We start from the raw sequence: 24,685 nt of genomic DNA, 5'->3' as shown, positions 1-24,685 counted from the left end.
TTAATCCACCTTGTATTGAATGTCATTTGTGTCAAATAAGAACCTCTAACTGCCTTCAAAGGAAGAACTTCTTTAATAACTGTCACCTTCGTTATAATTTGTGTCATTTTTATATAGTGACCTCACCAACTGGCAGATGCTGTCACTTTATCTTATGAAGACGATTAGGTAAGATAGAATAGGTCTAAATCATATCAAATTATACAAGGAAGATATAGGGAATTGGGTTGAACGAAATGTTTAAGAAGAAGGATATTCGAATTTATAACTATCATAATGTAGCAATATATGTTTGTAGTAAAATTGCTTCTTGTTGAATTAATAAAAAACAAATATTAAATTTAGACATAAGATAGAAATAAAACTATGTTTTGCATTTCAAAAGTATAAGTAAATACTATAATATGAATAAATCCCAAGGTTCTAGATGTAGATTCTTTCTTTTGATCCATCCATTCTCTTGTAAGAAAACAACTTAGATATATGATTTGAAGTGAGAATGATGATGGTGATGACGATTGGCTTCGGGAATAGTTGGAGGGTTGAGAGAGTGTCCCTCTAGATATAGCAATAGTGACAGGATAATTGTAGAAAGATTTGTAATGATCTCAAATACACCACCACCAACGAAAGTAAAAAGAAATAAGTAATTTGAGGTCAACATTTAGATGAATGTACGTTATTTATTTTACCTTTCATCAGATAAACATATCTATATCTACATCGATATATATATATATATATAAATATAAACATATGTAGATGACGAAGAAACGAAGAATCAATAATATGAATACAGAAACATAACGCATATAAAATAAAAAAAATATAATAAATTACCATCTACCTCATTATCGTATGACTAAATTATCGTGTTATGCAATAAAAAATTAAATATTAGAATTAAAGAAATAAATTCTTGATTAAGCAATCACTTATAAAGAACCAAAAGTGTTTTCACCAGAGTAAGTGACATACAAAAATCCATCCTTGTCCTTATGCTCTTGGTAAACGGCAGACATCAAAGCTGCAGTTGGTGGTAAAGTATCATTAACAAAAATGAAAATAGCCTTTTCAGGAGGCAACATAATTCTTTTTCTAATAACGTAGACAAATTGACCTACAGTCAAATCAGATGGAACTAGATATTTACGCTTATCTATTTCAGGAATATCAGATTTTTCTGCTTTTTCACAAATAACTGGAATCCTATTTTGAAACTTCTCTGTAATCCTTTCGGATTCAGTCTTTCTCTTTTCAAAAGGATATTCTGATTTAAAACTTGATTTCATTGTATATATAACTCTAATTTTTTTATTTTTTTGACGTCCAGTAATTCACAACCAAATCAAATCAAATACCCACAAAATTTTTAATCAATATAAAACAAACTACGTCTAGTAAATTAAAGCCTGAGTAAAACTGGCTCTCTATAACTGTAATTTTTCCTTAAAATAAAATAAATCAAAAAAATTTCCTTCCTATAAAGAACAACAGTATCTAAACAATCAATACCTCTTGATCTGAAACTAAAATATCGTTGATCCAACTACCACAGATAGTACTAAAAATATTCCTAAAATACTTCACCTCATCTGAGATGTTAATTAGGAAATATAAAAACTTATTTTAAATTTTTTAATGGCTCTTTTTATATCAAACCATTTCAAACAAAAATTCATCGCAAATCCCCTATTAGAGAATAAACGAGTAATTATCCGCAGTACGATTGTCCTTCTCCCTTTACCGCAATACAAAAGTCGGAGATGGTCACGTGAAAGGAGTTCGTATTTGTTTACCCTTTTGGGACATATTGTGTTGTCCGGGTAAAAATACACAAATCAATAAAAATGTATCACGTGATCGATAAGTCTTTTAAAAGATATTCTAATTCTTGTTCCCAATGTCCTTGACTTTGTAGAAGTTCTATCAATTCATCATCGGATTCATCTTCTTTGGATTCTCTTTCTATATCTTCCAAGAATGTTTCAGAAACTACGTTTTCTTGGGCAATCTGTTTCAACTGTTCGAGTTCATGAGACCTTTCACTTTCCATGATGAACTTCTCCATTGATTCAATCCCACCACGATTGCTGACTTGTCTTCTCTCTCTTATCTTGTTCCTTCTCGAGTCCTGTTTCAATTGATTTTGAGACTTTTGCATTCCCTGTCTGACTCCTCCATGAGTTGGCGAACTCATCGAAAGCTTCCTGTTCATTTGACGCAGAGATACCTTCCTACTAGAGAGAATATCGTCAACAAGGGAACTGTCCTGTTCAGCAACAGAATCGTAAATACTGTCAATGTCATCATCGTTACGTGTGTTTCCCTTCCTTGGCGTCAGATAGAAGCGATGACTATTTGGTGAACTTAATTCACTACTAGCTTCCCGTTCCTGATCATTCAACCTGAAAGGTGACGAATCAATATTGTTCATCAACTTTGAATTCAGGTCCTTATCCATATCTGCATGTACCATCGAAACCACAACTTCTTACAATATGAATAGTCTTTCATCAACTACTATCTCCTTTTAAACCTTTTTTTTTACATTACGTGTTTAATCTATTAAGGAAGATTTAAACTTTATTTCTTTAAGAACTTCAAGAAAGGTTAGCCGATGGGAAATTTTAAGAAAAATGTAGGAAAATTGATAAAATGATATAATTTGTAAGAATTGCGACCCTTTAATCAATTACAAAGAAAATTTCCTTGAATTTAGTTTGCATTTCTCCTATTGTATCACTTTTCAAGGGCTTCAATTGGAGCTGCTTCTGATTTTATAATAATATATTTTAAATTTTTTTTATTATAACGTAGGGTAGATAAAAGCAATTATACAATACAAAAAAATATCTATAATCTGAAAATCTTCAACTTGAAGACGGTGTCATTGATGGTTTGTTCTTCGTCAGCGATGGCATCACCTCTGCTACCAGCATCTTTACAAATATCGGATCTACATGTCTTAGTCAACATTTCATTATGTTCTTTAACAATATCTTCGAAATCGATAGTGTCCTTAACCAATTCATATTGAACCATAACATCATCAGTAGCTTCCAAACCACATTTCTTTCTCAACTTTTGGATTCTGTTGACTAATTCTCTGGCTAAACCTTCAGTCTTTAATTCTGGGTATATCTTGGTGTCCAAAATGATCAAAACTTCTTGATCAGTTCTAGCTTCTTGACCTTCTTGAACTTGAGATTCTGGTAAACCTCTGATGGCGTTTAAGTCACCCTTAACCAATTCAATACCAGCAACTTCAATCTTACCGGTGGTCAAATATTCCCGTACTTCGTCAGAAGTAACCTTTGGCAAGGCATCCTTAACCTTCTTGGCGTCCTTCTTCAACTTCTTACCCAAAACTGGCCAGTCTGCAACAGCTTTGTATTCGACACCGTATTTTTCTTCATCACTAGTAATAATGACGTCACGAACATTCAATTCTTCAATGATGTAGTTTTTCAAATTTTCAACATCCTTCAAATATTTTTCATCACCATGCAAGATAACCAAACTCTTTAATGGAGTCTTCAAAGAAATGGTCTTCTTTTCACGAATGTTTCTACCTAATTCAATGACAGATTGCATTCTTGAGACAGCCTTTTCAATGCCTTCGTCAAACAAATCTTCGTTAACAACTGGGTATGATAAGAAGTGAACAGATCTAGAATCAGTACCGAACTCAGACAAGACAGATTCTGGGATGAATTCCTTCAATCTCATGTAGATACTATCGGACAAGAATGGTGTGAATGGTGCCATAGCACGAACGAAAGTGAATAAAGCATCAAATAAGGAGTTCAAAGCCTTCAAACAATCTTCAACACCATTTTCACCCTTCAAACGACGACGGTTAAATCTAATGTACCAGTTGGTCAATTCGTCAATAAAGTTCAACAATCTTGGAACAACAGTGTATAATTTGTATTCAGCCATTTCTTGGTGAATGAATTGAACCAATGATTGCATTGAAGCCAAAATCCATTTATCCATGACATTGTCACTCTTGACAGTTGGATCATATTTGAAGTCAATATCAGAGTTTTTCTTTAGCAAGGCAATTTGACCTTCCAAAAACTTGTAGGAGTTCCACCATGGTAATAGAACCTTGGAAACGACTTCTTTAACACCTTCTTCCTTAAACTTCAAACTTTCAGCCTTCAAAACTGGAGAATTGATTAAGTACAATCTTAAAGCATCTGCACCATATTTGTTCAAGACAATGTTTGGATCTGGATAGTTCTTCAAGGATTTAGACATCTTTCTACCATCAGCAGCCAAGACAATACCAGAAACAATAACGTTTTTGTATGGAACTGTACCGAATAAGTGAGTACCCAAGACACTTAAAGTATAGAACCAACCTCTAGTTTGATCCAAACCTTCAGAAATGAAGTTAGCTGGAACTCTTTGAGAGAATTTTTCGGTATTTTCAAATGGATAATGTTGAGATGCGTAAGGCATAGAACCAGATTCAAACCAACAATCGAAAACTTCTTCAATTCTCTTCAATTCACCCTTACCTTGCTTAGATGGGATAGTGATCTTGTCAATAGTATCACGATGCAAGTCGGTAATACCAGTGACACCGGATAATTCTTCTAATTCTTGAATAGAACCGATACAGACAATTTCTTGGAAATCATCAGAAACCCATAATGGGATTGGAGTACCCCAGTATCTATTTCTTGAGACGTTCCAGTCACGGGCATTGGCAATCCAGTTAGCGAATCTTTTTTCCTTAATAGTGTTTGGAACCCAATGAGAGTTTAGGACAGAGTCCAACATCTTTGGAACGATATCCTTAACACGAACGAACCAAGCTGGAACACTACGGTACAACAACGGGGTGTCAGATCTCCAACAGAATGGGTAAGAGTGGCGAATTTGAGTTGCTAACAATAAGTTACCTCTAGCAGTCAAGTTCTTGATAATCTCTTTATCAGCATCCTTGACATACATGCCCTTGAAGTCAGTGATGTTATCGGTGAAACAACCGTTATCATCGACTGGGTTTGGGGACATAGTATCCTCTGAGATGACACCGTTTTTCAAACAAGCGTTGTAATCCTCTTCACCAAAGGCTGGAGCGTTGTGGACAATACCAGTACCAGAATCGTTACTGACATAGCTGTCACCAATAACTCTGAAGGCAGTTTCCTTGAATTCTTCGTAAAAGTATGGGAATAAAGGTTCGTATTTCAAACCTATTAATTCGGAACCCTTGATCTTTTCAACGATCTTGAATTTTTCAGCGGCTGGCTTCTTGTATAAAGCTTTGATCAAACTTTCTAATAAGATGTAGTAACAATCTTTCTTTTCGTCGTGAATTTTAACATATTCAAATTCTGGGTTAACACATAAAGCCATGTTTGAAGGTAATGTCCATGGGGTAGTAGTCCAGGCAACCAATTGAGTTTTTTCTTGACCGATAACATTAAAACCGATAGTGACAGCTGGATCATTAACATCCTTATAGTTTTGTTGAGCTTCGAAATTACTTAATGGTGTGGTTAAACCAGTAGAATATGGCATAACTCTGAAACCACGGTAAACTTGATCTTTGTCGTGTAATTGCTTGAAAGCCCACCAAACTGATTCCATGAAAGATGGATACATAGTCTTATAATCATTATCGAAATCAATCCAACGACCTAAACGACCAATGGTATTTCTCCATTCTTCGGCATAAGTCATAACAATGGCTTTACATTCTCTGTTATAGTTATCAATACCATATTTAAAGACATCTTCCTTACAAGTGATACCTAATTTCTTGTCAATGATATGTTCAATTGGCAAACCATGAGTATCCCAACCAAATCTTCTTTCAACGTGATGGCCAGTCATGGTAGCATATCTTGGAACAATATCTTTGATGGTGGATGCTAAAATATGACCATAGTGGGGAGTACCAGTAGCAAATGGAGGACCATCAAAAAAGGAAAATTCTGGCTTGTCCTTAGTCAACTCTAAAGAGACATGGAAAGCGTCAATATCATTCCAAAAGGAAAGAACCTTCTCTTCTTCCTTTGGAAATGAAAAATGATTACTATTCTCTGACATCTTCGTTTTTCTCTTCTTCTCCTCTATAGCTTTCTTCTCTTAACTAAAAGAAAAAAAGTATAAAAAATCTAGTCGACCTCTTAAACTTCAATTACAAAAACCAAATATTCAATAAGATATATCAGTGCAAACCATTAGATCAAATTTAACCTTGCAATTATATCACAAGTTTTATTCGATGACTCTAAGATTTAATTAGTTTCGAAAGTGAAAAATTTTGCTTATTATGCAAAAAAAAATTTCATCATCTATAACGTTTTTGATATTTAAAGATCGAAAGGTTTAAAGGTTTTAAGGTAACCTATCAATAGTGGTAATTAGTCATTGTAATGGAAGGAGGTGGTGGTGGATATGATAGGAGTATTTGATTTGTAATCTAATCTCATATACTGAGATTCAAGTTAAATTCTTTGAATTTGAATTTGAAAGGTTCAAAATGGTTTAAAATTGAAAAATTTAGTAGATACTATATAGGAAGAGAGCCAAAAAGTTGAGGAATATACTTCTTGATTTAATTTGTAAATTATTTTGAAGTTGAAGAATTTAATTATTAGCTTTAATACAGAGTCTAATTTATTTATTTATTTATAGATAAAAATATTAAAATGTAGGTTATGTATTTGTTAAAGAATAGGGTAAAAAGAAAGGTATGTATAGATAAATATTAGATCAAAAGAGAGACGTAACAGGCATTAAAAGGGAGGGCATTGAATTAATTTTAATGGTTTGGATCAAAACTAATCAACTTCTTCAACAGTTGGTCCTGATTCTTCAGCTGGTGGGGCTCCACCTGGAGCTCCACCTGGCATACCACCTGGGGCACCGCCAGCAGCACCGTAGAATTTAGTCATAATTGGATTGACTTTACTTTCCAATTCCTTTTGTCTATCTTTATATTCTTCAGTTGAGGCAGCTTGAGAGGCGTCTAACCAATCAATAGTTTCTTGTGCTGCAGTTTCAACAGCTTTGGCATCTTCTTCGCCAACTTTTTCTTTGAAAGATGCTTCATTAACTGTATTCTTCAAACTGAAGGAATAAGATTCTAATTGATTCTTTGCTTGCACACGTTCGGCTTCCTTTTCATCTTCAGCTTTGAACTTTTCGGCTTCTGATACCATTCTATCGATATCTTCTTTTGATAATCTACCTTTATCATTGGTAATGGTGATCTTATTAGATTTACCAGTACCTTTTTCGACTGCTGAAACGTTCAAAATACCATTAGCATCGATATCAAAGGTAACCTCGATTTGAGGAACACCTCTTGGGGCCGGCGGGATGCCTGCTAATTCAAACTTACCTAATAAGTTGTTATCCTTGGTTCTGGTTCTTTCACCTTCAAAGACTTGAATCAAAACACCTGGTTGATTATCAGCATAGGTAGAGAAAGTCTCTGATTTCTTAGTTGGAATAGTGGAGTTTCTTGGAATCAACTTGGTCATGATACCACCTGCTGTTTCAATACCCAAGGATAATGGAGCAACATCTAGTAACAATAAGTCTTGAGTTTTGGAAGAAGTGTCACCGGTCAAGATAGCGGCTTGAACAGCGGCACCGTAAGCAACAGCTTCATCTGGATTAATAGACTTGTTTGGTTGCTTACCGTTGAAGAAATCAGAAACTAATTTTTGGACCTTTGGAATTCTGGTAGAACCACCAACCAAAACAATTTCGTCGACCTGAGATTTATCCAACTTAGAATCAGCCAAGACTTTTTCAACTGGATCTAATGTAGATCTGAACAAATCAGCACATAATTCTTCGAATCTAGCTCTTGTGATGGAAGTGTAAAAGTCTACACCTTCATACAAGGAGTCGATTTCAACGGAGGTTTGAGCAGAAGAAGACAAAGCTCTCTTAGCTCTTTCAGCAGCGGTTCTCAATCTTCTCAAAGATCTTTGGTTACTGGTCAAGTCTTTCTTAGTTTTTCTCTTGAATTCCTCAGCGAAGTGATTAACCAATCTGTTATCGAAATCTTCACCACCCAAGTGAGTGTCACCAGCAGTAGCTTTGACTTCAAAAACACCATCATCGATGGATAACAAAGAAACATCGAAAGTACCACCACCTAAATCGAAAATCAATACATTATGTTCAGTGGTACCTTTCTTGTCCAAACCGTAGGCAATAGCAGCGGCAGTAGGTTCATTGATAATTCTTAAAACGTTTAAACCCGCAATTGTACCAGCATCCTTAGTAGCTTGTCTTTGAGAATCATTGAAATAAGCAGGAACAGTAACGACAGCGTCGTTAACCTTGTCACCCAAGTAAGCTTCAGCAGTTTCACGCATTTTAGTTAAAACCATTGAAGAGACTTCTTCAGGAGTGAAAGTTTTAGTTTCACCTTTGAATTCAACTTGAATAACTGGCTTTCCCTCTCTGTCTATAATTTTAAAAGGGAAATGCTTAGCGTCAGTGGTAACTTCAGGATCGTTAAACTTTCTACCAATTAATCTTTTAGCATCAAAAACAGTGTTTTCTGGATTAATAGCAGCTTGATTCTTAGCAGCATCACCGATCAATCTTTCAGTGTCAGTAAATGCAACATAAGAAGGAGTAGTTCTGTTACCTTGGTCATTTGCAATAATTTCAACACGATCATTAGCAAAATGAGCAACACATGAGTATGTAGTACCCAAATCAATACCAACAGCTTTAGTCATCCTAAAGGTTTAATTAATAATAATTTTTTTAGTGTTTTTTTTAAAGTATTTTCTGTCTCGAATTAACTATGACTAGTATTTAATCTTATAGATAAAATCTAATTGACAATAGTAAATATTCTTGAGGTTTTTATTATATAACAAATATAGACAATAAAACAATTGAACAATTACAAAACATAATTCCAATTGGTTTAAAATGCATTCTTCTTATATACCTTTAATTTTTCTAATCTTCAAGCTCTCTCTAGCATCTGACTACACTATATAATATGTCCTTAGTCTTCTTCTATCTCTTGGGAAACAACCAGAACCATCTCGTACTAGGCTCTCCCCCCCTAACCTGATCTCGAAGAATCTACAACGACAGTCACCTGCAATCCAGAACGTTCCAGATAATACGAACCACCATATAATCCCCTCAAAACTAAGAGCTTAGTATCGTTCTTAAACGTTCTAGCAACCAAATTTCAAGATTACTACAGTAAGTAATATACTAAAAAACATGCATTGATCATTCATCATATGACCGTTCTACATGTAATCTACGTATAAGAAAGACTCGTTCTTCAGTTTTAAAACTGCATTCCACATATACAAAACTCCACAATCACCAAGATCAAATCCAAAGCCTTTAACAAACTCTTCTTAACAAACTCTTCTTAACCTCAATATCCTCTTCTACTAATCCTTAAACTATCAACCATCACCATATTCGAGTTCGAGTTCGAGTTCGAATTCGAAATTACTTTAAAGCTCTGGAGGTTTCTAGAATTTGCCATACTTTAAAGGAATTTTCGAAATATCTCGCAGTAATCAGCTGAGAGTTTTCGAATCTAAGCTTTGTAGAGGAGATGAGATAGATGAGTACGAAGATAGATATATAGACGATGACAGTAAAATTCAATTATGGAATGGTTTACTTGATTGGTTTAGATTGTTAGTTTTAGATGTAGTTGTAGTTGTAGTTTTAAGCATATCTTATGTTTTTAGTGTGTAAGATGTGTTGAGTCTTTTTTTTTGAGGGATTGTTCGTAGTGTTCATGGTGGTATCAATCCTGGAGACCACGGGATGGCTTCTAATGATTCTTTCTGTTCTTCTTGCCAATGAGAGGTTTAAAGGGAATACTTGTTTAAATACTATTTAGATCTGTTTGATGTTTGATGTTTGATGTTTGATGTTTGATGTTTTTACGAATTTGCTAATATTCGTGGGGGAGAACATCTAGTCGATTGGGTTTTTAAATCCAATCTAACTGCTCTAATAATACTTATAATTATATATGTTAAAACATCTATCTTGTTGAAATATTGGTTAGGCAAAAATATATATATTTCATTTTGAATGCAGACTCTCTCTTTTGAGATATTTATCATTAGTTTGTTCATGTTTCCTTTTCCCTTAATATGGATATTAATTTAAGGCTGTTCGCTGGCCTATGTTTCAGCTATAGACATCCAGGTTTCTTGAGTCAAAGTACCGACATTTGCATTCGTTGTTACTTCTCAAGAATTTTATAGTTTTTAGATACACTTAGGTTGACAAATTTTACACTACTTATACTGTATCTTTTCTGCCATCTATTCAGTCGCCTGTGACCTATGAATTAGGAGTAGGAGTTTGATATAATTACATCGATATCGCTCTTTCCTCATCTTGTGTTATGGTAAACTCCACTGATTACAGTAGGTTCCCACTGATCAGTTTCATCTTCACTATCAATGTTTGGATAAAATACAGGAGGTGGTCCCTCAATGGATTCAAGTTCTTCAATTTCGTCTCCTAATTCGCAAATTGCAGTAAGTTCAGGTAGTCTTTGAAGTAAACTAGATTTAGTCGACGTTAATTTCTCACCGTTTAAAGATTTATTTAAAAATTTATCCCACGTCTCACCATTAATGGTATAATCAATATATTCCATAGGCAATGAACTTATTTGTTCTGAAAGCATTTTATCCAACTTCTTCAATATTATGTCCTTGTCTGAAGTTTCAGAACTATTTAAAAGTAATTCTATCAGACTATGCCATTGCATATTAGACCCATAATTGGCAAATATCATACTGTTTAAGAAGGAGAATTGCAATTCACAAAACAACCTGTAAATATTATTATTATAATAACTTGGCAATATTATTTTATTCAAGTAATATGATTTATCTAAAAAATCCTCCATCTCGTGAGAAGGCCTAATAGCTATATTTGACTTGAATTCAATAGGTGTATAGTTTAAATAATCATCATCAGAACTCTTACCCAAATCAAGTTTTAACCTTTCTGTTAACAACTTCTTCTCTTCATTTGTGTTTAGTGTTGAATCAACATATAATAAACGTGACGATGAAGAGGTTGATTTATTGAAATATTTAATAATTTGATCCCAATTTAGATATTCACTTAAAACAAACCAATCGATTTCAGTAACATCAGATACTGATGGGTAATTCACCATTAAATGTTGAAACTTTAATTGTTCGTTAACATCAAAATTTTCAATTATTTCAAATATCTCATCTTTAGAATCATATTGAAGAAGTAATGATTCTGTTGGATTGATAGACTCAGAATTAAACCAATAACCGTATCTAAAAGTATTCGACTTCTCTTGTTGGAAATAAATAAGATGTATTCCCTTTGGTATATTCTTTATACCATAAAATTGTGCATTTTCATTAACGGTGAATGAATATTGATCAATACCAACCGTAACGTTAATTGAAGAACGTATGAAAAGGTACATCTAACATATATTTGTCTTTACAGTAAACAAACAAATGCTATGACGTTGAGAGTTCTAGTAATAATATTTATCTGGTTGAAATAATGCTACAAATTGTATTCTGTAAAGTTAAAACTTATATATTATATTGCCATTAAATTACATTAAAGTGCTTATTTATTTTTTAGCGGTCATTCTTCTTAAGTAGAAGGCTAATTCATCACCTTCCAAAATGTAACCATCACATCTACCTGATTGACCTGGTCTTGAAGAAATACAAGCGTATAATCTACCAGCACCAAATTGTGATTCAACAGCTTGTTCAGTCTTGGCAGAAGCAGCTCTTGAAGCCCATTTTCTTTCAGCATTTTTAGACTTGTTAATGGTTTCTTCTTCAGCAGAACCCTTGACATTCTTCTTTTTACCTAAAGTTTGACCGTAATGAGCTTCATACCATTGCTTGAATGGAGTAGCATCAATTTGAACAATGGCAGCCTTAGTTAGAGTGTTGGTTCTAACCAATTCATTGTTGGAAGGGTGGTAGACGACACCTACAACTCTGGTCTTCTTGGCGACACCTTCGGAAGCCCAAGAGAAGTTACCAGTTTCAATTCTCAAAGCTCTAAATTTTTCATTACCACCTCTAGTTCTAACAGAATGAATTCTCTTGGTACCAATCTTAGTATTAGCAGCTTGTCTACCTAATTCAAACTTTCTCTTCTTTCTAAACTGAGCCCTTTTGGCACCAGTAGCTGATCTTTTATGACGTGAATCACGAGAGATACCCATTGTTCTATATCATAAACAGTAAAAGTTAGTAATCTAATTAAGTCCATATCATATTACGTCTATCCCTACTAACATCTTTCCCAAATATCCTCTTTTGTATTCTCCAAAAAGATGACAGGAGTACCAGTCAGTATTCTCAGATTCCAACCCTTAACCATGCACACAAAACGAACACAACAAAATGACCTCACCAAACAGGAATACCCATCCTTTAACCTATTTTTTAATATTACTTTAGCATAATTCACTAAAATCAAATATACACTTCTTCCGTCATGCAGGTTAAGATTCGAACCTAATTTAAACTGGTGTCTTATTTTTTAACATACACTTTGATGATAAGAATCTATTTCTATGAACCGTCTTTAAGCCTAATCAAACAGTTGAACTGGTAACCAAATAAACATGTAATTCAGTTTATAAACCTTCTTAACCTCATCTCATCTCATCTCATCTCATCTCATGTAATTATTTACATCACCCATTAACATTCATAATCCTCTAAGCTTCGAACGAACTTCTCCTCTCTGTCTACGGAAATGTGAACATTTTCTCTGCCTAGCCCTGCCAAACTCTTCCCGAACGCTGCCTGGCCTCTGCCTAAATCTTCGAAACGGCTTCCTTCCAAAAGAAGCGCGACTTTGCTCTCTGTCTGGCCTCCTCTGTTGCGGTAATTTCGAAACTGCTTACTGTGAGTGAGTTCAATAAATTTGAAAAATTTTGATAGCTTTTAGGTTGTGTTCCACGTTATTTTCTTAGTATTTATGGATTTTAAATTGTCAACAGCAACAAGAAAAGACCAAATTTCGAATCAACTTGATCGATTTTTCAGTAAGAATTGACGTAATTCCACCACTTGCATAATGGGATCAATCTACATGCATGCTATGCTATGCTATGCTATGCTATATGATGGATGAATCAATCAATATCAAAATTAATAGGAGGTCTTGTTTGTTTTTATAAGATTATTTGATCATTGCATATAAATATTTGGGTTCATTTGGGCCAATTGATGTGTATGGCTTTGCTAATTCCTTAATACCTTCTTGATCTGGTTGTGCTTATTTAGAGCAATCAATAGTACAGTTTAGTGGGAAAATACAAGGTCACTGTATATCTTATTAGTGTGATTTAGAAATAGGTATATATATATTGGGTCACTATGTCAAAGGAAGATAACCAACCGGCTCCTATGCCTAAGAAGATTGAGGTCGAAGACAGCTATTTGAAAAGAGTTGCTAGACCTTTAAGACATGTTAAATTTATTCCAACCAAGGCTTTAGTATTTCAAACAAAGACTGGTCCAGTTGATTTCACCTATGAAAATAAAATAAAGACTCCAATTGGTTCCAGTAAATTGGTTGTCGACGTTAGATACGTTGGTTTAAACCCTGTAGATTTAATGATAAAAAATGGTTATAACCAACAGGGTTTCTATGGTGAAATCGGTCTAGGTAGAGAATATTTTGGTGTTATTTCAGATATTGGTTCAAAGCTAGAATCCGATAACCGTTGGAAGATCGGTGACGAAGTAATGGGTATCTACTATCACCCTCACATCGGTTATGGTTCTTTACAAACTTCTATTTTGGTGGATCCAAAACAAGACCCATTGGTATTAAAACCAGAAAATGTCACCATGCCAGAAGCTGGTGGTTCATTATTTTGTTTAGCTTCTGCTTTTGAAATATTAGAGAAGCTAAACTCTTTAAAGAAATTAACTCCAAATGCTAATATCTTGATCAATGGTGGTACTTCCTCTGTTGGTTTATTTGCTTTGCAATTATTGAAGAATTATTATCACATCGTATCGAAAGTTACTATCGTCACGTCTGGTACTGGTCCAAAAGTTATAAAACAACACATGCCAGGTTTTGAAAAAGATTTCATATTCATTGATTATTTAGCTTGTCGAGGCAAAGCTTCTAAACCATTACTAAAATTACTAGAAGATAATACATACACATACTTCGACGAAGAAAACGGTACAGAATCAATTGAAAATTATTCACAAGGTAAATACGATATAGTATTAGATTTCATCGGTGGTTACGATATCTTATCTCAATCACAATCCTTAATCCATTCCGGTGGCCATTACGTTACTACTGTAGGTGACTATGTTGCTGACTACAAAACAGATGTTTTTGAACATTGGGATAACCCAAGTGCAAGTGCAAGAAAAATGTTTGGTAACATCCTGTGGTCTTACAATTATACCCATTATAAATTTGATCCAAATGGTAAAACTGAATTAATTGAAAAATGTGCTGAATTGTTGGGTAAAAGATACGTCAAATGTATAGTGGATAATGTGTATGACTGGAAAGATTATAAAGAAGCTTTCAATTATATGAAACTTCAACGTGCACAAGGTAAATTGATTTTAAAAGTCGAAAAATTCTAATGTATTATAATAAATGTATTTTTTTATGATATCTGTTCCGTAGGTATATATAAATTTTCTTTTCTGTTTAATTACTTAATTTTTAATAAATAATGATGATACCAGTCCAAGCCTTAATTACAAAAATAACCATCACTCCATTTAATTGAAAAAAAAAAAAAAATATAAAATTAAAGTTGTACTTATTGCTTTCTTTTGAATCCAAACAACTTAGATGTACGTTTTATGGATTTACTAGAGAATGAACTTCTTTTAACCCTGTTATCTAGAATTTCATTATCTGGTTCAACCTCATTAAGTGTCCTCTGTTCCATTAATTCTTTACTACGAATTTCCGAACTTCTAAGAAGTTCATCATCACTAATGAATTGCTGTAGATTTTTTTCGTATTGATCAATAGGTTCTGTTTTATTATCTAAATTTATTTCATCACCATTATTTTCCATATCGCTATCCTGCGTTTCAATTGTTTTATAAAACAAAATGTAAGCCGTTGCCAGATCATTACTGTCACCAACATGCCTTAATACATCCTTTTCAAGAACTGCTTCTACAGTTTCATCATCATATAATAACCATCCAAACTTTTCAGTTTTACACATTGCTACGTAATGTCCATGTTGTGGCCCAGCTCCAAGGTGGATAATAATACCACTTAACTCATATTTCTTGGAGATACTACGATCGAACGTAGAACGTACATGCAATTCAGATGGGTATGTAATTTTATTGAATAATTTAATATTTGCATTGTTTTCTTCTGAATATTTAAATCTCTTTAAATGTAAGGAAAGGATTTTTGGCAAGTGCTTTATACCAACAATTCTTTCAGCTTCTTGTAATCCACAGCAACCATCACAATAAAATTTGTTAGATCCATTCAACATTTCTCTTTGATGATAATTTGACAGAGCTTTCTTAATATCAGTTTCATTCCTTGATTTAACTTCAATCGGAAGATCTAAGAAAGGCTCATCCCTCGAAGTTACATTATCACATGTTAAACATCTAATCTTATTAGTTAGAGTACCCTGAAATATATTCTTAATAAAATTTTCAGTTTTTTCAGTTTCTTCTATCTTTAAATTGGATCTATCTATATATTCACTTAATTCATTAAGAAGAAAGTTTAAGAATTCGTGAGCATCTTGGTGCATTCCTGTATCAAATAATACATTTTCTTTCTTTAAAATTTCAATTAATTCGGATGGCGATACTACTCCTGTTAGATATCTGTTACCCTTAATTGTTAAAAATATGTCCTTTAATCCATTATACATATTAGATTCACTCGCTTGGTTAAGCAATCGATCAATGTTTATTACAGGTCCTCTTGCGAGAGCATTTTTTTTCCTTTCTTCAATAGTAATACAAGTGTTATGATCATTAGTTTCGTTATCTTTAGAAATGTTTGTATCAATTAGATTTTGTTTAGAGTTCGTAAATGTATGATTATTTTCTGTATTTTCATGATTATTCTCTGGTTCATTTATAGCGTTTAATTCCCGACCTTGATAACTATGAGTATTTAATGTCATAGTTGATTTTGATTTAGCCACTTGAGGTCTTCCAACAATAATAAGTTTTGAAGTGTCAATTTGTTCTTTGACTGCATGTTCATGACCTGAACTTTGTAAATTACCACTGGATTCATTTTCATTTTCATTTTCTTGCAAAGAATTAGAAGATGATATTGTTACTAACGATGCAGATGTAGAATTAGTAGTTAAGTACATGTAATTATTGTCCTTATTCCTTTTTACATTCGATTTACTTTTCGCAGATGATACAGAATTCAAATTAAGTTGGTCATGCGAACATGAAGCATTATTTGATTTCAGAATATTCAATTTACTGGAACTATTCTTGTTTGAAGAATTATTATAATAAATCCCTTGATTTTCTTCATCACCTATTACATTTTTAATACTAATAGAATTATCGAACTGTTCAGGATCAAATTTTGCCTCTTCAGGATATAAAATCAAATTATCCCTCAACTCAGAGAAATTGTATAAGCACTGTAACACTGAATTACAATAACAGGTATTGCCAAAATTCTCAAAACCGAAAACTTTAGTTGAGCTATCAATCCTTCCTAATTGATTATTCAACTCTTGCATTTGATCATCAATATCATTCTGCATAGGTACAGTTTCATGAGCCTCTACGAATTCATCATTGCTTTCATCTGCAGAAGTTACAGGATATTCAGTAGAATGCAATTCTTCATTATTGGTAAACGATAAAGTGTTGTGAACACTTATCTTGGAATTATTAAGATCCAATTTCAAAAATGGTTCATTTAGTGATAATCTTCTATTTCTTTGTCTGTTACTGGAGTTTCTAGGGGTATTTTCAGCAGTACTAGTATTCTCAGGTAAGCTTTCCTTTGAACTGTATTTCGACCTACTAGAACTACTAATAGACAACCATCGTTTTAACTTCATTGAATCTAAATCACTACCTTTTAACTAACAAATCTTGCCAACCTAAAACTTTCTGATTTATGATTCGTGTCCTCTAATACTGTCTTATTTTAGTCAAATTTGCGTTTTCTCTAACAATGTTATAATTAGATCTCCAAAAGATCTCAAACAAAATTACCAACTAAATTAAAATAAACAACTTCAAATCACCTACAATCACCTACAATCACCTACAATCACCCTCCAATCGTCCCTTGTGTGTGCAAACAAGTATTGGCATCTTCCAATTGCCCATTATATGCCAGATCTTATTGATTTCTTATTGTTTTTTAAATAGCAGTTTACTCCTTTGTTCGAAATGAATGCGATTGTTTACCAAAATGACGTTATTAACAGATTCGATGACAGCAATTGCCAGGTGTCAGTAATAGAATAATCGTCAAGATCCACATGTATTATACAGATTCTAATCTAATGTAACGTAGAGAGGTTGCAAAAATATGAATAAAATAAACATATAGGTAAATAAATAAGTAACGGATTAGTTAAATCAATAAATAAATATTATAGAAGACGATCATTATCAAAATAAAAACAAAGACAAAATATGATCGAAATAGATTGATACAATTATTAACGTAGTAACATATTGACTCTTCTCAAGTGCTATCATAGGGAATGTAAAATGTTTATCAGTAATAGTAGTTTTTACAATGTTGAGTTGAAACTTTAGTTTTCCCATACCTGATCTATTTCTTCGCAGATTAAAACTTTGAGTGTATCAGAACAAACGATTTTATTAATACACAATAATTCTTAGAATTCTGGTTCCATATTCATGTCAAACCACCCTAAGAAATCATCATTTATGGAGTTACCCTCTAGCCAACCAGTACTCTGCTGCAGAAAGAAGTTGTCTAAATCGGATAGTGAATTTACATTATTAGGCCCACTAATATTAGCAGTATTACTCTTGTTCACAGGGTTTGTATTTGACAATAACCCATTGTTCTGTAGAAATTGGTTTAGTTTAGCATATGCTGCAGAATTGTTATTATCTGAGATTAAACCAGAATTTGGTGAATTTAATCCAGTTGAATTTGTATTCGTATTCGAAACTTTATTTAATTCTTTATTCATATTTTGTGGATAATTCGACATATTACTAAATAAAGAATCAGATACATTTGGTTTATTATAGATTGGCTTGCTGTTATTATTGATTTCATCTTTGACACTGATCTTTGGTGCAGGAATGCTGTTAGACCTTTGCATCGATACATCTCCTGTTTGATCCTGCAAATATGGCAAATGATTCTTCGGATTAGAGGAATTAATATCTGATGATGATTGTGGGAAACTAGTCTCTAAATTTAATGCAATGTTACTTCTTGTGAATGAATATTGTTGTTGGTTATCTATATTTACAGGTGTCTCATAATGAACAGATGCGCTTTCAGAAACTGTGTTATATTTTGGATTATTTACATGTTGGAACACACTTTCTAAATTAACGCTACCTGTTTCGTTTAGCATAGATAATGGTATACCATTAATTTCCATAACAGCACCACCGAAATTTTTCTTACTCAATGCCATTTCCTTGGCTTGTTTTAATGCATTTTGAGTTGGAACCAATTTTGTAACTGTGGTACCTCCTGGAGTAGTCTTTGAAATTGTCTTGAAATCTTCTCTTGATATTTGATTATAAAATGGTAATGGGAACAATCTCTTACCTATGAGATCCAAGGCTGGATGTGCGTTGGCCGATTTTCTTAGTGCATCTAACCTTTGCATTGCTTCTTCATTGTACTTAGGATCCATTTCTCTTCTTCTAGCTTCGTGAACACACCATACCAAGTCATAGAATAAAGAACCAGTCAAGTGTGACCTCATTCGAGAAATGATACCGTCCGCTTCAACAAATACTTCAGGATGAGTAATCAAAACAAAATTCAATTTTTCCAGAACACTTGCTGTCCTAGAAATGTCATTCTCAACTTTGGTCGCCCATGCTGTTAACTGGTTTCTGTATAATCTATGTACAGTAACAATAGATTGGCGAACAGAGTCTATGAATTGATCGGTCATTAATGGTGTTAATTGTAACTTGAATAATATCAATGCTGCATATGTAACACTTTGTCTTACATAGATGGGTAATTCTATCAATTGTTGTGTTTCTAACATTTGAGTTAATAGTGTCACCACTCTTGTTGCAGATAAATATGCTTCAGTGATATATTGAGTTTGATCTGTCCTTGGGGTTTCCGGTAGAAATGCGAAACAGCATATTGTCAATTTCACATATAAATAATATATCTCTACAGACTTATCCGCAGTAAAATTCAAGCTTGAATTTAAAGTTTTTAATTCTCTGTCCATCAATGAAATTGCACTTGCTCTATCTCTAGGTTCTAATAAACCATCAGAAGTACTGATACTTGATCCAATCACACTGTATAACTTACTTTGGAAATGAGACAAACATATCAATCTTCTGAACTGGTTTGGCAAGGTAAATATCTCATCAGCGGTAGTAGAGCTTAAATCTGTAGTATGCTTCAAAGGCGAATCAGAAGTTTCCCCCTTGCTTTTATCAATTTCGTCTTTACCATTTCTTGCTTGTTCAACTAAATAATCAATTTGAGAAGTCGATGGTAAACCTAAAGTACTTGCCCAACAAACCTCAGAAAAGAAAATACCTAACCAAGTTCTAGTTCTCCATTTTTCAGCATTAGGTAAAGAAGTCTGTGATCTGGTAAATTCTGAAATAAATTCACCTCTGTGTAAACCTAATTGCAGTGAGAGAGATTTAGCTAAACCAACAAATCTATAAGAACAATCATCCAAAATTTTTTGATTCGGTAGTGGCCAGGTACACAGTATCAACAAAGCTTGCGAAATATGAGTAGATCTTGGCGTTCTTAACCAACAAGTTTCTATCGCTAATTGTTTTATTAATTTTGCAAGCTTATTGTATAATGTTGGTTCAGGTTCTGACAAACAGGCAGTTAACATAACAGTCCAAAATAATAACTGAGATTGATCAAACAATTTCTGTGCCGAAACTGAAGTCATGATAGGGAAGTAAGGTAAATATTTTGCGACGAATAAATCATGCAAGTAATTAGCCTTTTCAATAGATATTCTTACTTCACCAAGCACAAATTCATCAACGTTACCATAAGGAGAAGGTAACGGATCGATTGTACTTGTTGTTGCTATAACAAATGGAGATTTTTCCTTTAATTTGCTGGATGATTCTGAAGAAGTTGAACTAGGAGCGTTAGAAATTGATGATGTCTGAGTAGAATTCAATAAAGGTGGTTTCTTTGCCAAATAAGTTTGTGCACAAATTTTTGAACTTGAATTTGAATTTGGCCCAGAATTACTATTAGAAAATTGACAACCGACATTAGAAGGAGTGGTTACACTGCCAATATTTGGATCAACATCTTGTTGCTGCGGAATTTGACTATTCTGTAATAATTTCAGTGCTTCGATAAACTCTGTATTGTTTTGTATAGGAGCAGACTTCAATGCATTTAAAATAACAGAATCATTTTTCAATAAATTTTCAATTTTCAACTTCATATCATCTACATCTTTCCGTAGATTTTGCAATTGAGAACCTTTTTTAGGTCTAAACTGAGGATCTATTTCACAATTCAAACCCATTCTATCACATCTTGAACAAGGATCTGGGAAGTTATCACTTGCATTACATTTAATTTTGTGCTGTCTACAGTGAGTGCACGAAGTCACAGGACGATGACCAGTATTCTGAGTATGGTCTTTAATCCTAGTTGATGGAGGTGTATCACTTAAAATCAAGTTATCATCACCTTGTTGACTTTTCTTTAATCCACCACCATTTCCACCAGATATTGTGGTTGTATTAACTAGTCCTGAAACATGAGCTTTCTTCTGAGAAGGACCAGCGCCTCCATCGACACCCGAAAGCATCCGTTTATTCATGTTTAGATTGTCTTTCATAATCGAGAATAATTTGATATTTGAGTGTTGACCTTCTGACTATATTAAATATGAAATGTTCACCACCTCAAAACCAAAATTGGGGTCTATTTAGAAAAAAAATTTTTTTTAATTAATATTTCAAACTATTCAATTCTTGCAATATACTCCACAATTATACCTCCCAAGAGCATGCTCAATTAAAGCTCTAATATCACTAAACTTAACCGTAACCGACAGTGATAAAACCTTGTCTGTCTAAGTTTATTTGTCTGCTTGACACAATTATTTCTAGTCTTTTCAACTAATAACTGTGATGTTGTATTCCAAGTCCCTGAATACCTAACCAATTTAATCAGAAATAAATAACAAGGCCACACACGACAGTTATCAACACGTCCAACCTTTAACAAGTAATCACTAATGTGTAATGCAGCTTTTAACCTTCTTTCTTATCTGATTTTAAACCTGTTATTGTATCTTGTTTAAAGTTTTCGTCAATATGAAATTTTAAAGGCCTTTAAAATTATCGAAAATGTGGATAGTGGAATAGTGTCAAAAGAAGATTGATTAATGACGAAGGATGAGATGGTAAGAAGGGTTAACAAGGTTTTAATTGTCGGCTAATGCTATTCAAGTTCGTATTTATGTGTGTGGTAGTTTTTTTTGTGTGTTGATTGGCTTAATGGAGGATATTTTACGATAAGATTCATAAGAAATAGGAATATTGCTTTAATAATCCTGGGGGAAGGGGGAAACAAGAAGAATTAAAAAAAAAATGTATGTGGGGATGGGTGGGAAAGAGGATGGAGATAGGAACCACATCTTTATTTCTTTTCTTCAATCAAACCATCCATCTATATATGCTGATGATCAGTACGAGATTAGAATCAAGAATACTCAAATCGGTAAGACAGCAAGATCTATATTTCAATCTTTTGTCGATTCGTTACAAGTCTAGCAAGTATTATTATGGAGATAGATATGGGAATTGATTCAAGACATGTAATGTGGGTTAACATTTAGAGAACTAGGTTATTTTTTCTTTGCCCAGTTTGTATCTAGAAATTCACTCAGCTGCTGGGACTGGGACTGGAACTGGGCAGACAAAGTGAAAATTTTTTAACAGTTTGGTTGCTGCTACGTAATTTTTTATTTTATTTGCCAGACGTTCTTACAGTAATGGCAAAGAATTAGGTATAATGATATATCGATTTGATATCGATTCTTACCAGATACAACAAGTACGGGTCTGGTTGCATACATACTGTACTATCTTGTGGGTGAATACAATTCTTCGTTGTCGGTTTGTCTTCTGGTCCTGATCCGTACAGTAGCTTTGGTTCAAGTTTGCTGTGCTACAGGTTAAAAATATGTAGAGAGAGGTAAGTGAAGAAAAGTTGTTAGCAAGAGAGGCATCAAGTTCATTTAGAGAAACATATAATGGTAGCCAAAAATGTAATGAAATGGTTCAGATTCTATTGATGTTAAATAGAGTATTTCCTGTATGAGAATTTTGGTTGTTCAGATATTGAATTGAATTGAATTGAATGGAATTAATTTTTTGTTTATTAATTATGTAGGCATACGAGATGTTTTTTAATTGAGATATACATATTATTCTTTGGATTAAACAGAATGGTTTCTTTTATCCCACTGGGGCCATTGGTTTGCTAGTCAGAATGGGTCGGGTGGTGTGTGTGACGACAGCATTGTTTGTCACTTCCACTGAGGAAAAACTCTGTTCCATTGATGGAACTGAATTGGTTAGTGTGCTTGAAACGTATGACGTAAAGCCTGAGGATAATGATATTTGAGAATCCAATTCAGGAAGAGTGCTACTTGTAGGTAATTTCGGACTCCTGGAAAGTGTAATGAATTTAAATAATGATTTTCTCCTGGAGAGAATTCCATTATTCAGTATAGAAAACCGTTTCCTTCTTTGAGTAGAGTCAAGATCTTTATCTGGACTAATACTTTTCAATTTCTCTATTGCTAGGTCGTATCCATTTTTGGCAGATTTCTGGTACCAACTGACTGAAAGGTCTATTGATTTCTCACATCCTTTCCCTTTCTCGTATAAATACCCTAACAAGTATTGGGCCTGGGCTAAATTTCTTTTGGCTGCTGATGCCACCCATTTGAAACCAATATCCAAATCTTTCCTTAAATAAGGTCTCAAACCTGTCAAATAATAGCAACCCAATCCATACATCCCTCGAGAATTGCCACCAGCAGCTGCCTGCTCGTAGTACTTCAATGACAATTCAGGATTCCTTCCAATTTCCTCTTTGCCTTCCTCATATATCTGACCTAATGTGGAAGCTGCTGATATATTTCCTAGAGATGCAGCTTGTATATATAGCTCTGTGGAATACTTTTCATCTGGAATGATCAAGTCTTTGTAACCTACTTCAAAGATCTTGGCTAGCTCGTATGGGGCTTGTGAAAGTATCTCGTTATTCGCAACAGTTGCAGCCCTTGTTAACCAATTGACTCCTATCAACTTAGAATCAATATCCTTGGTAATACCAATATCTTCGTAATAAAGGTACATACCTAATTTGAACATTGAGGCAGGATGGTTTTTGCTTGCTGCAAATTTTAGATAATCAATGGCTTTAAGAGTTGATTTCTTAACACTTATTCCCATCTCATAGCAGCATGCTGTCCTGAATGCACATTCGACATGACCATGTTTTGCTGCGTGTCTGAACATTTTGAATGCTTTTTTATTATTCACACTACCATAAACACCAGAGGAATAAGCATCTGCAAGATAATATTGTGCTTCTAAATATCCTCTATAAGACAAATATCTCAAATAATACCTTGACTCTTTGAAAAACTGTTCCTTGAGGTATTCGTAATTTTCAATTCCTGTATCTTCATTGATAGATATTGCAGTATTCATCATATCTTGTGCATATTGAAATAAAACATTGGGATTGTTTTGCTTTTTAGAGTGTTTCCTGTACATTTCTATTACTGACATGTCTGGAAGTAAAGTGAAGGGTTTCTTTGATGTCCTGTCACTAAAAGTCCTTTCCTTGTTCTTTTCTGTCAATGAGCTAACAGTGACAAAACTCCTGACATCATCTGAGGAAGCATAATGAAATATCGAACTTGTTTTACTATTAATATTATAACCGTTGTTATCATTGATTTGTGACGTATTTCTAGATATTTGAATTTCCATATTTGTATCAATGATACTATTATTATTATTATTATCGTTCTTGTTGTTATCGTTATTGTTAATAGACTCTTGGGCAGTATTATTGATGTCAGGTTCAGGTATTTTATAATTTGTTGGTAATGACAGAATGGATATCTGATCATTGTCATCCTCCTCTATATTATCATTATCAGAAAAAAGTTCAGGAAGCGACAACGACGACTTTAATGCAGCTTTCTCCTCGTTGGTTACTCCAAACTTAACCATCATTGTATTTGATATATCTTCCTGAAACTCCTGTTGTTGTGACATCACTACTCTATAAGTCAGTTATATGCAAATTTTGAACCTGGACCAGTAGTTTTCCAAATTCTTTTAAATCAATTAAACAATTGAGAAATTATTATTCAAAGTAGCCAGCAGAATATTTTATTGATCATTTT

At 33.6% G+C, this 24,685-nt stretch overlaps 10 protein-coding genes across 10 annotated transcripts; 1 reads left to right on the top strand and 9 right to left on the bottom strand.

The window, feature by feature from the left end:
* Positions 1–935: 935 nt before the first annotated feature.
* On the bottom strand, positions 936–1,292 carry ATG8 (ubiquitin-like protein ATG8; the record flags this gene model as incomplete). The annotated part of the gene is made up of 1 exon (XM_001647375.1): positions 936–1,292. One exon carries the CDS (start codon positions 1,290–1,292, stop codon positions 936–938), a length of 357 nt encoding a protein of 118 aa, XP_001647425.1.
* Positions 1,293–1,855: 563 nt separating this feature from the next.
* On the bottom strand, positions 1,856–2,479 carry RTT105 (Rtt105p; the record flags this gene model as incomplete). Its single annotated transcript, XM_001647374.1, has 1 exon — positions 1,856–2,479. One exon carries the CDS (start codon positions 2,477–2,479, stop codon positions 1,856–1,858), a length of 624 nt encoding a protein of 207 aa, XP_001647424.1.
* Positions 2,480–2,856: 377 nt separating this feature from the next.
* On the bottom strand, positions 2,857–6,075 carry ILS1 (isoleucine--tRNA ligase ILS1; the record flags this gene model as incomplete). The annotated part of the gene is made up of 1 exon (XM_001647373.1): positions 2,857–6,075. The coding sequence occupies one exon, from the start codon at positions 6,073–6,075 to the stop codon at positions 2,857–2,859; it is 3,219 nt and encodes a 1,072-aa protein (XP_001647423.1).
* A 737-nt stretch (positions 6,076–6,812) lies between these two features.
* Positions 6,813–8,738, bottom strand: Kpol_1018p97 (uncharacterized protein; the record flags this gene model as incomplete). Its single annotated transcript, XM_001647372.1, has 1 exon — positions 6,813–8,738. One exon carries the CDS (start codon positions 8,736–8,738, stop codon positions 6,813–6,815), a length of 1,926 nt encoding a protein of 641 aa, XP_001647422.1.
* A 1,652-nt stretch (positions 8,739–10,390) lies between these two features.
* AAR2 (U5 snRNP complex subunit AAR2) lies at positions 10,391–11,479 on the bottom strand (the record flags this gene model as incomplete). Its single annotated transcript, XM_001647371.1, has 1 exon — positions 10,391–11,479. The coding sequence occupies one exon, from the start codon at positions 11,477–11,479 to the stop codon at positions 10,391–10,393; it is 1,089 nt and encodes a 362-aa protein (XP_001647421.1).
* A 156-nt stretch (positions 11,480–11,635) lies between these two features.
* Kpol_1018p95 (40S ribosomal protein eS8) lies at positions 11,636–12,247 on the bottom strand (the record flags this gene model as incomplete). Its single annotated transcript, XM_001647370.1, has 1 exon — positions 11,636–12,247. The coding sequence occupies one exon, from the start codon at positions 12,245–12,247 to the stop codon at positions 11,636–11,638; it is 612 nt and encodes a 203-aa protein (XP_001647420.1).
* Positions 12,248–13,412: 1,165 nt separating this feature from the next.
* Positions 13,413–14,657, top strand: AST1 (Ast1p; the record flags this gene model as incomplete). The annotated part of the gene is made up of 1 exon (XM_001647369.1): positions 13,413–14,657. One exon carries the CDS (start codon positions 13,413–13,415, stop codon positions 14,655–14,657), a length of 1,245 nt encoding a protein of 414 aa, XP_001647419.1.
* Positions 14,658–14,839: 182 nt separating this feature from the next.
* Positions 14,840–17,107, bottom strand: Kpol_1018p93 (uncharacterized protein; the record flags this gene model as incomplete). The annotated part of the gene is made up of 1 exon (XM_001647368.1): positions 14,840–17,107. The coding sequence occupies one exon, from the start codon at positions 17,105–17,107 to the stop codon at positions 14,840–14,842; it is 2,268 nt and encodes a 755-aa protein (XP_001647418.1).
* Positions 17,108–17,902: 795 nt separating this feature from the next.
* SEF1 (Sef1p) lies at positions 17,903–21,085 on the bottom strand (the record flags this gene model as incomplete). Its single annotated transcript, XM_001647367.1, has 1 exon — positions 17,903–21,085. One exon carries the CDS (start codon positions 21,083–21,085, stop codon positions 17,903–17,905), a length of 3,183 nt encoding a protein of 1,060 aa, XP_001647417.1.
* Positions 21,086–22,712: 1,627 nt separating this feature from the next.
* Kpol_1018p91 (tetratricopeptide repeat protein) lies at positions 22,713–24,554 on the bottom strand (the record flags this gene model as incomplete). The annotated part of the gene is made up of 1 exon (XM_001647366.1): positions 22,713–24,554. One exon carries the CDS (start codon positions 24,552–24,554, stop codon positions 22,713–22,715), a length of 1,842 nt encoding a protein of 613 aa, XP_001647416.1.
* Between the last annotated feature and the right edge of the window lie 131 nt (positions 24,555–24,685).

This window comes from Vanderwaltozyma polyspora, genomic scaffold, assembly GCF_000150035.1.
Source record: "Vanderwaltozyma polyspora DSM 70294 KpolScaffold1018 genomic scaffold, whole genome shotgun sequence".
Taxonomy (NCBI): Eukaryota; Fungi; Ascomycota; class Saccharomycetes; order Saccharomycetales; family Saccharomycetaceae; genus Vanderwaltozyma; species Vanderwaltozyma polyspora.
Note: the sequence above shows the minus strand (reverse complement) of the source record. Positions and strands in the feature narration are given on the sequence as shown.